Source organism: Castor canadensis, chromosome 13 (assembly GCF_047511655.1).
Source record: "Castor canadensis chromosome 13, mCasCan1.hap1v2, whole genome shotgun sequence".
NCBI lineage: Eukaryota > Metazoa > Chordata > Mammalia > Rodentia > Castoridae > Castor > Castor canadensis.
The window spans coordinates 40,247,642-40,262,238 of NC_133398.1; the positions used below are offsets into that span (position 1 = coordinate 40,247,642).

General features: G+C 37.0%; 1 protein-coding gene across 5 annotated transcripts in view; it reads left to right on the forward strand.

Moving 5' to 3' along the window:
* Positions 1-1,302: 1,302 nt before the first annotated feature.
* Positions 1,303-14,597, forward strand: part of Rigi (RNA sensor RIG-I) — a 40,981-nt gene continuing 27,686 nt past the window's right edge. Inside the window, exons 1-5 of one of the 5 annotated variants that reach the window (XM_074051626.1) lie at positions 1,303-1,444; positions 9,347-9,528; positions 10,472-10,619; positions 12,527-12,649; positions 14,296-14,394. In XM_074051626.1, coding sequence (XP_073907727.1) covers positions 10,490-10,619; positions 12,527-12,649; positions 14,296-14,394 — 352 coding nt within the window. In that variant the 5' untranslated portion in view covers positions 1,303-1,444; positions 9,347-9,528; positions 10,472-10,489. Of the gene's footprint in view, positions 1,445-9,346; positions 9,529-10,471; positions 10,620-10,731; positions 11,016-11,598; positions 11,940-12,523; positions 12,650-14,295; positions 14,395-14,597 lie in introns of those variants that run through there. The other 4 variants (XM_074051625.1, XM_074051624.1, XM_074051623.1 and 1 more) reach the window with 4 other exon arrangements.

A 14,597-nucleotide genomic window follows, 5' to 3' on the forward strand; every position in this document is an offset into this window, starting at 1 on the left:
CTAGCTAAGCATCTAGTCAGAAGAAAGTTTATTAGCCCAAATGGATTTACTGGTATCTCAAAAGAATGAAACTAATTAATGATTTTGACTCACTTACAAAACAAAACAATACCCCTCCCAAAAAACTCCACAACTAAAACATCAGAAAACCCTAAGGAAAGGATATTGTCTGAAATAAAGAGCAACAAAAGTTTCTCCAAAGTATTGGAACTAATATAGTTCATTCAGTCTTACTGTAATAGATGTTTAAAAACTAATTATGTCTCGTATCCTGGGGAAACCAGTTAGAAGGTACAAAGGATCCTTACAGGTTCAGTTCAGAAAAAGGATGAATGACTCCTCCAGAAAACTAGCTGTGGGACCAGGAACAGGAAATTTATTTTTTAAAAAAACACAGTGACCAAAGGAGGAAGCATGAAATCTTTAAAAGCTCTGGCATTTGTTTGGTCTGTTTGTGCAAATTCAGCATTGTGGAGAGAAACAGGCATTCATGCATTGTTGATGGTGATAAATGAGTTAAGTTTGTCTGTAGTTTAGGTGCCTTAGTCAGAGGCCTGTGAAGAGGGTAATCCAGCACAGAGAAGACAGCAAGGAATTCTTACTTGGGAAGCTGAAGATGGTGTCACAAAGGAACCCTCAGATCAGTGAAGGCAGTGGGAATTACTGAGTTTCCCAAAAGATAGGGTTTTTCTGCATTGAACCCCCTATGCTTTTGAGGAAATGATCACTGCCTTGGAGCAGCAGGTATTGGAGCCAGCTAGCAGAAGGATGGGCCATACCGTGTGCAACGGATGTCTCAGCTGCCCAGGATATGACTAGATGATGTACCTGGGCAGGCCCCCGCTGCGGCTTTAAATCTGTGTGCATCAGTCATGGCTGGTAGTATGTCTAAGGGAAGATTGGGCATCAGGGAGAAAGGATACAGCTGTGAACACCGAGTTTAGGAATAGGATAGACTGACTCAAAGGAATAGGGTGAGGTTGTGGGCCCAGGAAAGCTGGGATGAGTGACAAGATAGGTTGGTGTTACAAGCTGAATTGTTTTCAAACAGTTATGTTGAAGTCCTAATTCCCAATACTTCAGAATGCTAATCTGATTTGAAGACAGGGTTTTTACAGAGGTAATTGGTTACCATGAGGTCATACTGGAGTCTAATGGGCCCTTCATCCAGTATGACTATTGTCCTTACAAGAGGATGGCCATGTGTAGCAACATCCATAATCAGGAAAGTGTGGCAGCTTTTTTCTAGCTTTTCTTCCAGTGACTTACAGCTCTGCAGGGTAATAGTCATTCTTGCTTCTGTTTGTAGATGAAATACAGTATATTCAGGCTGAGAGAAACAACAAGGGCCCGAAAGAGGCTGCCTCGGTTTTTCTTCAGTTCTTGTTGGAGCTCCAGGAAGAAGGCTGGTTCCGTGGCTTTTTGGATGCCCTAGGTCAAGCAGGTGAGTTCATTCTGCTTACTCACAAATCAGGATAGAGTACTGTGCTGTGTCAGAATGCTGTAAAAGGGAAAAGCTGTTAATTTCAAAGTATTAACATAGTTCATTGTTTATGTCCCTTAGTCAGAGGCAAGGTAGACTGTTTTCAGGAAGATGATAGAATTGTCTACCTGAAACAGCCAAAGGGATCTACAGAGAGATTATTTTAACTAATGGAAGAGGCTAGCACGATTGTGGGCCTAAGATAAGTATACAAAGCCTACTTGACTTTCTACTCAATGGAAATAAACTGAAAATGTAATCCAAAATGAAACATCAGTTGTATCACTAACAAAAAATATAATATACTTAGGAATAAATCTAACAAAATGTGTAAAGTCTGAGTGAAAAAAATGATAAAATGCTTGTGAGAAATATTAAAGATGTCCTAACTAGAGAGATACAGTCATGCACACAGACAGATACATCAGTTCTTCCTACATTAATCTATATATTTGATACAATTCTAATTAGAACCCTATATGCATTTCAGTGAGTTTGATAATCTGATTCTAAAATATATATGGAAGAATTATGACCTAAGAAAAGTCAAGACACCCTAAAGAAGAACTAAGTAGATTGGGGCTTCCCCTTCTAGATGGCGACATGTTCCCATAGTTCCAGCTACTTGGGAGACTGAGAGGAGGCTGAGACAGGAGGTTCACTTGAGCTTAGGAGTTTGAGAGTAGCCTGGGAAATAGAGTGAGACCCCATCTCAGAAAAAATGTACTATAAAGTTACAGACATTGAGACATTGTAATGTCAGTCCTAGCTTGTATTTCTTACCTCATTCCATCCACATACAATGAATTCAAAACAATAGAAAGAATTATAAAAGGAAACTTAACAATTTTAGAAAACAATATAGAACAGTTTTTTATGACATTTGGATAAAATATGACGTGGCAGGATTTATGCAATAAGACATTACAGCATTAATCACAAAAGAAAGCTTTATAAGTTTGATAACATTAAAATGAAGAACAGGTTTATCAAAAGGCACCATAAATATAATGAAAAAACAAATGGCAAAGTGGGAGAGGAATTTGCAAAACATATAATCACCAAAGGCTTGCTATTCAGAATACGTTGATTTTAAAATCAATTAGAAAAAGAAAGAAAACACCATAGAGCAAGAGGTGTGGACAGACATGCCAAATAAAAGGGTGGTGTGGAAGGTGAGTAAAGAAAGGGATGGATTCTCGGTCCAGTCAGCAATGAGGAATGGCAAGGTAGAGACATAGTGAAACAGCAGTCTAAAACCAGAAAACAAAACTTACATCTAACAGTCTGAAGGCTTGAGGAGAACATTTAATAATGGGAAAAATTTAAATATTGCTCTAGAGAATGTAAATTGATAGGACTAGTTTGAAAAACAACTTGACATTGTCTTACAGAATACAACTCTCAAGTATTCTTTTTTCTTTTCCAAGTTTTATCTTTGTGTTTGAGCCCTAGAAAAAAAATCCTTACTCATTCATTTTAGTACACACATAGGTGAAGCTGGGCATGGTACTCACATCTGTAATCCCAGCTACTGGGGAAGAGGAAGCAGTTGGGGCTTGAGTTTAACACCAACCAAGCAAAGTCATGAGACCCTGTCTCATAAACAAAATCTAAAACAAAAGGGCTGGGTGATAGCTCAAGTAGTAGAGCATTTGCCTAGCATGTGCAAGTGTTTCCGGGTTCAATCTCCAGTACCACCAAAAAAAAAAAAAAGGAAAAAAGAATGCTCATAGTATGATTAAGCAAGGGCTAGAGCACTTGCCAGGCTCAACCTCCAGCATAATAACAACAAAATTTGAAAAAGTTTAAAAAAAATTCTAAAAAGAAAGCAAACATAACTGGGAGTAACCCCAATATCTTTCAGAAGAAGAATGGATAGATAGATACGTTGTATAGCGTCCCCACATCTAAAGACAACAACTCAGGTGAATCATAGAAATGCAAGATTCAAAATTCAAAAAGTCAGAGAAACTTACATATACTAGTTGCAAAATCCCAAATAAGATATACTAAACATGTATTGTTTAGGGGGGAAGACATATGCCATGTAACTATTCAAAACCAATCAAAGGAGTGATGTGTCAAATATAGGAAGTGCTGTCTTTGGTGGACAGATGGAGGTGTGGGAAAGAAAAGGCATACACAAGTATTGGAATAGTCTGGGTATATTTCTTTTGGAGTTTTTATTTTGGTGGGACTGAGATTTGAACTTGAGCCACATCTCCAGTCCATTCACTCTAATTATTTTGGAGATGGGGTCTTGGGAACTGTTTGCCTGGGCTGCCCTCAAATCAAGATCCTCCGATCTCTGCCTCCCAAGCAGCTAGTGGTACAGACACGAGCCATTGGTGCCTGGCAAATATTCTAGGTTTTAAGTTGAGTAGTAGGTTCACCTTTGTCTATTTTGTAATGCTCTTTCTTATTGTATATGTCACAAATTCCCTGTTATGAGATCAACTATTATATAATTTGTAAATTTCTGTTTTCAGAGCTCTGATGTCTTTTTCGGTTTCTGTTGTTCACAGCATATAAAGTGAGTCTTATCTAGAGATGAAAGGCATCTTAGGAATGCTGTGGTCCACCTCCCATTTTCTTCATAGGGTAACTGAGGCCTGGAGAGATGCTTTTCTCAGGATCACACAGTTGGTTAGTAGAAAAACTGAAGCTGGAATCTGGGTCCATGGATGGCATTTCCATTTGGGGCAGTTTGCACCACTGAGACATTAGAATGTGAGGTCAGACACTGAGTTTCAAAGCCAAGTCAACCACTTATGTCTCGGTCAAGTAACTTAGTCTCTATGATGCTCGTTTACTTTTTTGTTGATAAGCCAAAAGATAATTTTCTTTCAGTGTTGTAAACGGTGAGTGAGAAAACATATATAAAGAACCTACTACAAGGCAAAGAGGAACTACAGACAAGAAAGTCATAATTATAACTATTTTTATTTTCATTGTAGTATCATGATTTAAAAAATAGATGGATTAAAGGAAATTTGTTACTGAACTGTAAAAAATCCTGATGATGGGGCATCCACCACTTCTGTGCCATCACGTTGTAAAACGGATGTATTATATTACCATGGTCATGTTAAAAACATGATAATATTAAATTAACACCACAGTGTTAAACACACTGCTTTACTGACCAATTAGAATTCCTCAGGAGGCCTATGAAGTCAATACGATTGCCATAGTTTTATGACAAGTAATGTGGTTTAATTTTTCAAGGAAAGATTTTAGGTGAGAGGGTTTAAATCTCCCATAATATTTATTATGAACTGAAATGTAGTTCTCTGATTCTGCTTCTAGGATTAATGCTTGCTGATTTATTTTCTTGCATTTCCTTGCCTTGTCTTGAAAGTCCTCTAAACTTTTATTTACTGTATTTACATGCTTTTCTATTCTGCATGTGGCAATAGAGATGGGGCTTATTTTTATAACAATTTAAATGAGGCAGAAAGATATAAAGAGAAAAATAAAGTCACTTTCTGTTTACTTTCTTCTTTACCTTTTACACAGCCCTCTGCAGAGAAACCACCATTCTCCATTTTGGAGATATAACTGATCTGGGTATTATATTATTTGTTATATAACATCATATATTATTTATATCTTTATCAATTTGTTAAGGAAAAATGGCACTTCTGATTTTCACTTTTAAAATTGATGAGGTTTAGTAGTGAAAGTCCTAGCCAGAATAATTAGTCAAGAAAAGGAAAGAAAAAGCATCTAAATTGGAAAGGAAGAAGTAAAACACTTGTTTTCAGATAAGATGATCTACATTAAGAACAAAAACAAAAGCCTAACAATTAATCTTACAAGAGACCTGTTGAACTGATAAATTCAGAAAAGTTTCAGGATATAAAATCATCACCCCAAAATAGTTGCTTGTCATTGTATTAACAAATAATCCAAAAAGAATTCTGGAAAACTATTCCATTTATAATAGCACCAAAAAGAATAAAATACTTAGGAAAAAACCTCATCAAGGAAGTGCAAAGACTTGTATTCTGAAAACTATAGAACATTGCTAAAGAAATGAAAGAAGATACAAACAAACTGGAAGACATCCACATTCATGACTTGGAAGATAGAGTTAAGATGTCAGCACCCAAAGTGAGCTACAGAGTCACTGCATTATCTTCCAAAATTCCAATGGCAGTTTTCTACAGAGAGAGAACATTTTATTCTAAAATTCAGGCAGAATCTCAAGACATTCCAAATAGAATTTTGAAGGAGAACAAACTTGGAGGACTCACACTTCCTGATTTCAAAACATACTACAAAACTATGGTAACCAAAATGATGTGGTACTGTCATAAAGACAGACAAATAGACTAGTAGCCCAGAAATAAACTCTCAAGTATGTGGTCAAATGTTCTTCAACAGGGTACCAAGATCACTCAAGGTGGAAAGAACAGTCTCTTCAACATACGGTGTTGAGAAAAGTGGGTAGTTGTTTGCAAAAGAATGAAGTTGGACATTTCTACCATGTACTAGGTTCTCCAGGGAAAAAGAATCAATAGGATATATATTTGTGTATGTGTAGCACACACGTTATTAATATCTGCTTATATATGTATGTATTACATATATACATATGTGATATACATACATATAAGTCTATATATACACATACATATATATATATACATATACACACACACATACATGTAAGCATATACAATGGTATTTAGCAACGTGATTGGAGAGGCTGACGAGGCCCATGAGCTGCTTTCTGCAAGCTAGAGAACCAGACACCCAGAGAAAGGTTTGTAACTCAGTCTGAGTCAAAGCCCTGAGAACTAGGGGGTTGCTTGTTTAAGTTGTGAAGTCCAAAGTCCCAAGAACCAGAATTCTGTTGTCTGAGGGCAGGAGAATGGATATCTGAGGTCAAGTAGAGAATTTGCCTTTCCTCTTTTTGTTCTATTTGGACTCTCAAGGGATTGAATGATGCTTAACCACTGATTTACATGCTAATCTCTTCTGGAAATACCACCAGAAATAATGTTTTCCTGGCTCTCTGGTCTATCCTTTGAGTTGGTCATGCAGTCAAGTTGACACATAAAATTAACCATTGCACACTGTCTACAAAAATTAACTCAAAATGATTAAAGACCTAAACATAAAACATAAACCTATGTAAGTCCTAGAAGAAAACATAGGGGAAAACATCCTGACATTGTACTTTGCAATGATTTCCTGGATATGATATCGAAAGCACAGATGACAAAAGCAAAAAGCGATGATTTCTTGGATATGCTATTAAAAGCATAAATGACAAAAGCAAAAATAGACAAATGGAGCTGTATCAAGCCCAAAAACTTTCATGCATCAAAAGACACAATCAGCCCGGCATAGTGGCTCATATCTGTAATTCCAGCTACTTGGAAGGCAGAGATCAGGAGGATTGTGTTTCAGTTGGAGACCAGCCCAGGCAAAAAACATTAGCAAGACATCATCTCAATTGATAAACTCGGATTACAGTCTGAGGCCAGCCAGGGCAAAACTGTGACCCTTTACCTGAAAAGTAACTGAAACAAAAAAGGGCTCAGGTGGTACAGTGCCTACCTATCAAGTGCAAGGCTCTGAGTTCAAACCTTAGTACTGCCAAAAAATCAGAAGTAACAAGTGCTGGTGTGGATGTGGAGAAATTGGAACTCTGGGGCACTATTGGTAGCGTCGTTAAATGGTGTAACTGCTGTGGGAAACAGTGTGGAGTTTCCTCAAAAAATTAAAAATAGGGCTGGGGGCATAACTCAAGTGGTAGAGGGTCTGCCTAGCAAGTGTAAGGCCCTGAGTTCAAACCCTAGTACCACACAAATAAACAGAATCATATGCTCTAGCAATCCCACTTTGGGTATAGTTCCAAAAGAATTGAAAGCAGGGTCTTCAAAAGAGATTTGCAGGTGCACGTTCATATCACCATATCTACAATAGCTAGGAGGTGGAAGAACCCAAATGGTCCATTACCCAAATTAGTAATGGGCAGGGGATGTGGCTCAAAAATAGAGTGCTTGCCTAGCATGCATGGAGGCTCAGGACTCAACTGCATCCCCAGCACTGCAAAATAAATAAATAAATAAATAAATAAATAAATAAATAAATAAATAAATGTTTAAAAGGAAGAAAACATAGTAAATACATGCAATGGGATATTGTTCAATTTTAAGAAAGAAGGAAACCTTGCCACATGGATGAAACTTGAGAGAGGGATGCTAAGTGAAACGACAGTCAAATGCTGCATGGTTCCATCTGTATGAGCAATCTCAAGTGGTCATACTTGGAAGAAGAGAAAAAGATGGTTACCAGGAGGTAGGAAAGAGAGAAAGGGAATTACTGCTTATAGGTGTAGAGTTCCCGTGTTGCAAGATGCAAAAATTCTAGGGCTCAGTTTCACAACAATGAATTTATTTAACCCTATTCAACTGTACATCTAAAAATGGTAAAGATGGTAAGTTTTATGTTATGTATTTTTTATACATAAAAATGATGTTTATTGACCATTACTATTTTTCTCTGAACTTTCTAAATATGATTCATTTAAGGAAATGCAATTATAATGAAAAATGTTCTAAAAGTTATGTGCATATGCTGCTGAGTTTTCACTGTAAGAGACACAGTTGGAGTGTTCGGAAAATGAACTTGGTGTGCATTAAACATATTATCATTAGTGGTACCTGTTTCTGATGATTGTTTCTAGGATATTTTTGTTTGGTTTTATATCCATGTGCAGGTATCAGAATGAGATTCTCTTAACAGAATCCAGGGTTTTCCCATCTCTCTCTGCCATTTCTACACACAGTAGCTTCTTTAGGATTGCTTTAGTTACTTGGGTATTAGGAATAAAAAACTCATTGTTCCTCAAACTCCTGAAATAAGTGGGGGACAGCTTGGTGATTCTGTTAGAAAATCTTAGAATGAGACATTCTTGGAGTATTTCACTTGGAAATTACTTTTTCCTCCTCTAGTACCCTATTTACTTAGCATTCTTTTCTTGAAATAATGTAGAAAGAAAGTTCCTTGAGGTAAGGAATTAAGATTTATATTTCTTCTTGTCTTCTCTACTGCTTTCCACTGAAAAGAGAAACATGAATTTAATTTATTTAAAGGCAAAGTAGGAGTTGTAGGTGAAGTCTGTGGGGCATTTTGGAAGATTTTATACTAAGATCAAATGTAAGACTTCATGTTTGTGCTTAATACTTTATCCTAAAAGATAAAATACATGTTAGAAGACTTAAACTGTTGGGTACCTAAAATGAGAAGTATTGATTTCTCTGTGAAAGTAGTTAATAACTGTATCAAAGCTTCTTATCCTTGGGTAAAAAACCTGAAAAAAACAACTTAAGAGGGGAGGATTTATTTTGGCTCACAGTTTCTTTCAGTCCATGGTTAACTGGCTCCATTTCTTCTGGACTTGTGCTTGGTGAGGCAGAAATTATGGTGGGGAGCATGTGGTAGAGACAAGTGTTCACCTCACGGTGGACAGGAGAGCCATAGGAAGGGGTCAGAGACAAGACATACCCTTCAAAGGCATACCTACCACTGACCAGCTTCCTCTGTCAGGCCCTACTTCCTAATGGACCATTCGGTATGAACTAGTCAATGTATTAACCCATCAATGAAGTTAGGACCCTCACGATCCATTCACCTCTCAGTAGCACCTTCTGGGGACCAAGCCTTCGACACTTTGGCCTTTTGGGGTGACACTTCACATCCAAACCATAATAACAACTGAGGTAATTTGCAGATGTTTTTGAGATCTGTTACTACACATTCAAACACAACCCTATAGTACTGATGTCAAAGTATTTCTTGTTAGTTTCATAAAAATCCTCGTTTTCTTTTTTTTTTTTTCAGGTTATTCTGGACTTTATGAAGCCATTGAAAGTTGGGATTTCCAAAAACTTGAAAAATTAGAGGAGCATAGAACACTTTTAAGACGTTTACAACCAGAATTTAAAGCCAGAATTATTCCAACAGAAATCCTTCCTGAAATAGCTGAATGTTTATTTGAACAGGAACATGAAGAAATTCGGCAGGTAAGTGAACATAAAATACTAAATTTGGAGAAGTGATTAGTATATGGGGGAATGTCTTCTGTTTTCTGTACTATTTTAGACTTAAAGAAGATAATTGAAAGCCATAAAAGCCTTCATATCTAGGGTACAATTACTTACAATAGTACTTTTCATGTAAATTGAGTAATTTTGTGCCATGGACTTTCAAGTTTGATCTATTTTCAGTTGTAATTACATTACTTTCTGAATAACGTTTCATGCAAATGTAAGTAAAATTGAACAGTTTGGCAAATGAAAAGAAAAAACGGCTGTAGACTAGCAGGTAGGCCTTTAGGCTCAGGGTATGGATAAGTTTTATTGAAGTCCTAACTCATCCTACTAGCGACGTGATCCTGGGCAATTTACTAAATGATTCTAAGCATCTATGTCTTCATGGACAAGGAAAGAGAAATTATTGTACCTCATTAATGTGCTGTTTTAAAAGGCCTAAATGAGATAACAAATGCAAATTATTTACATATGTAATACTAAGTAATGGCACATAATAGTTTGTGCACAATAAGCTTTAGTTAAAAATTATGATTAATTGTGAGCCATGTAAATCCATCTACTCTGAAAAATCATTTGTTAATATTTTGTTACATTCCTCAAAAAATCTATATTGTGAATAGTTAACAAATGGGTTAATTTTTTCTTAATATGCTGGTAATGATGGGGATAAGAACTCAGAAGATAAGAAGACTTGGCTTGACCTCGACATAATGCTATGTGTAAAAGACAAAGGAAAGAGACTCTTAAAAGACAGTGTCAGATGAGGCAAGATAATGGTAGCTAAGACCCATCGAACCATAATTTAAAAAGCTTTCAAATCAGAAAGAATTTGAATTGTTACTTCTTCAGTGAAAACTCATAAAAGGCAAACTTTTGAAATAATTGCTTAAGACCCTGCATTTGCCTTGCTTAGGTTTGCTACAATAAAGGAATGATGGCAGGTGCAGAGAAAATGGTTGAATACCTTCTCAGATCAGATAAAGAGAACTGGCCCAAGGCTTTGAAACTCGCCTTGGAGAAAAAAGACAACAAGTTCAGTGAACTGTGGACTGCAGGGGAAGGTAGGATGTTCCAAGGAAGAGCTTTGGTGGGGAGAAGAGGGAACCAGGCTGTGCCCCCTCGTGGTTCTCCTTGCCACTTGCCTCATTCCTACCTGTTTTTACGTTCCATCAGAGGCACTTTTTCCCTTCAGACACCAAAGGGTGCATCTCTGGTGAGAGAGCAGCATTAAGTTGCATCTGTGGGGTTACTCCAGAGGCACCTGCACACCCATGTTTATTGTGGCACTATTCACAATAGCCAAGTTATGGAAACAGCCAAGATGCCCCACCACTGACGAATGGATTAAGAAAATGTGGTATCTATACACAATGGAATTTTATGCAGCCACGAAGAAGAACGAAATGTTATCATTCGCTGGTAAATGGATGGAATTGGAGAACATCATTCTGAGTGAGGTTAGCCTGGCCCAAAAGACCAAAAATCGTATGTTCTCCCTCATATGTGGACATTAGATCAAGGGCAAACACAACAAGGGGATTGGACTTTGAGCACATGATAAAAGCGAGAGCACACAAGGGAGGTATGAGGATAGGTAAGACACCTAAAAAACTAGCTATCATTTGTTGCCCTTAATGCAGAGAAACTAAAGCAGATACCTTAAAAGCAACTGAGGCCAATAGGAAAAGGGGACCAGGAACTAGAGAAAAGGTTAGATCAAAAAGAATTAACCTAGAAGGTAACACACACGCACAGGAAATCAATGTGAGTCAACTCCCTGTATAGCTATCCTTATCTCAACCAGTAAAAACCCTTGTTCCTTCCTATTATTGCTTATACTCTCTCTACAACAAAATTAGAAATAAGGGCAAAATAGTTTCTGCTGGGTATTGAGGGGGTGGGGGGGAGAGGGAGGGGGCGGAGTGGGTGGTAAGGGAGGGGGTAGGGGCAGGGGGGAGAAATAACCCAAGCCTTGTATGCACATATGAATAATAATATTAAAAAAAATAAAATAAAACCTTTCACGTATTAAAAATAAATAAATAAAAATAAAAATTTAAATATATGATAAAAAAAAGTTGCATCTGTGGAGGAAGGCAGCTACGTTTCTATGGAATTAGTTTGGTTGTAATAACTCCTAAAAATGGTCCAGAGAAACTGCTGCCATCCAGAATTAACCCACCTGGCCCAAAGAATTTGGGGAAGGGTAGAGTCTGAGCTTTCAGCCTGAGTTTAGGTTATCAGACAAATAGCTTAAGAATTCTAGTAGTAAAGGTTCAAACTTGAGGATTTATCCTCTTTTCAGAGAAGAGTCTGAATGTCAAGAATGAGTGACATTGGTATCTTTGCCTGGAAGCCATCTGGAACTGAACAGAACAGAGGTGAAAGAAGAACTTTCTGTGATTATCTGAGCCATCATTTGGCTTCTTGAAGCTCACCTCTTCTCAGAGCTTTGTTTTAAAGGCTAAGTTTGGCAAAACCCAACTATCTAGTTTTAGACTCTCCATGGCTTTAGATTATAAGGTGTTTCAGAAACTGTCTGCATAAATACACATCTAATTTCTTGGGTCAGGGGTCAGTCAGAGATGAAGCACATGAATGTTTACTAAATCAAACTGCTCTTCTTTAGTGCTCATACAACTCCCATAGAATTCTTGTTAAAATGAGACTTTTGATTCAGGATGGGCTCGTGACTCATGCTGCTAACACTCTCCTGAAGTTACAGGTCCCATGTTCTGCACGTCGAGTAACACAGGTGTAAGTGACAGTGGAATTCAATCACCAAATCAAGACTTCAAACTCAAAATGATTCTTTTAATTGTTTTAAGAAGTGAAAGGGTGTGGCTTTGAGAAATCTTAATAGAAATGAAAAATTTTAGTTTTAGGACTTAGTGGGGTTTTTTTTTTGTAATCAGAAGTATAATCAGATGACATTGAGATTCTAAGATTATTTTGTCTCCTTAAGTAGGTGCAAAAATTGTTCAAATAAAAGATGTTGAAGATGATAGAATGGACACTTCCAACATAGAGTTTTTCTACCAGGAAGTTCCCGAAGACCAGAATCTTAGTCAGACTCCCTGTCCACCCTCAGGTACCTGGCGTTTTGTTATTTTCCATAATGACACTCCTCAGGTGTTTTGTGTGGGGACATGTTTTGCAGTGTCCAAAGTCACAGCCTTGTGAAAGGTTTTTAAGGAAAATTAAGAAAGAAAAGCGAATTTGTGTTAAAATTGATACCTTATAATTAGAAGTGTCACCCTCTTCTTTCATGGCTGCTGCTTTTGCCTTTATCTTTTTCTTTTTTTCTTTTTAAATCTTGTTTTGCCACTAAAAAAGTATGTAGTTGTTGACATACTTTTCATACTTTGGAAATGCAGAAAGAGTCCTCCCAAAGTCTCGATGTCTATGAAATAAAAGAAGCAGCCTTGCTTCCTTAAAGAATACTTCTATTCATGAGCCACTTGCTCAGTTTCATTCTAGTTCCCAGGGCTACCATGCAAGTTGGTGAGGTCGTGTACTGTGCAAGTTTGCCTGGCTGAGATCCAGAGTGTGTGTGGGGGCTAGTACCTTTCAAGAGCAGCCCCTTGTTCTCATTACACATTAGCTGTGGCCCTGGAGGGCTTCCTTATGTTTCTTGAAGCATATTTTCACAATGAGACCAAAAGGCTGTATAATATTCCAAAATAAAAAGTTATTTATAAAAGAGTATAAGGATGGAAATTGGGATTCATAGTTAGGGTTAGAAGAAAACTGTGATTTTTAGTATAACATAATAAAAAAGAAAACTTATAGATTACTTCTACATAGGCTTTTGTCATTCCAGAATAAACTCTGTGAGTATAGATTGCTTTAAATATTTGTGATGAAATCTGGGTGCTATTGGCTATCCTGGCTACTTGGGAAGCTGAGATTGTGGTGTGGTTCAAACCCAGCCCAGGCAAATAGTTTTTGAGACCCTCATCTCTAAAATAACCAGAGTAAAACGGACTGGAGGTGTGGCTCAAGTGATAGAATGCCTGCTTTGCAAGTTCAAAATCCTGAGTTCAAACTTCAAACACCAAAAACAAAAATTAAAAATTAAAAATAAGTATTTGTGATGCTTAAAGATCCTTACATGTCTTTTAAATGAAGTGAATTCTCTTAACCTTTTAGAGACTCTGCCTCTCTTTAAAATGGTTAGTCTCACTAGATGATTTGAAAGTCTTTTCTGGCTCTTAACATTTTATATGCTACTTGTTACTGAGATAAAGCCTCTTTTTTTTTTTTTTTAGTTTTCTGGTTGTATTGAGAGAAAATATTGGAGAGCCTGAAGAATTACAGACCAAACTCCTCACTAAGAAGTTGCTTTGAGAATCCAGTATTAACATTAACAATGTGGTTTTCTTCAAGGATCTTGGAGGGATTTGTCATTTTGTTCCATTTGGCCTTGTCTGTAGCCAGTGGCCATCAGTCTTGCCCAGAATTAGGCTGTTCTTTCTTTCTTTTCTCTTTATTAGGCTTCTGTGATTGTTTAAGGCAGAATTCATTGTGACTTTTTTTTTTCTTCTTGTCAGTGAGAGAGAATTCTGTATTTCAAGGCAATGGAGGAACTGGAATGGTTAATAAGAGAGAATATTCTAAGCCATCTTAAATGAGGTTCTTCTTGCAAGAGTCAGAATTCATGTCCACTGGATAGAGCTATTTCCACGAGTCCTCAGAGCAGTCACTTTTTGTGATTTTGTTTCTTTTGTGTTGTAGAAATGACTCAACACAACCCATTGAAACCAAGAGAGTACCAACTGGAGCTTGCTTTGCCTGCTCAGCAAGGAAAAAATACAATAATATGTGCTCCTACTGGTAAGCCAATTGGACTTACTGATGTAGTTTATCTCTCTTTTTGCTCCTTTTTTTCTTTTATTGAATATTGTGATAAAATGAGAAATTTCAATTTTTTTCCTGTTTCATTTGTCCTCGGGAAAACTGTCCTATTAATATAGTCTCAATGTATTTTATGAGACATGAACAATGAAAGGAAAAATGCCTTCTTTTAGCTTCCTTTT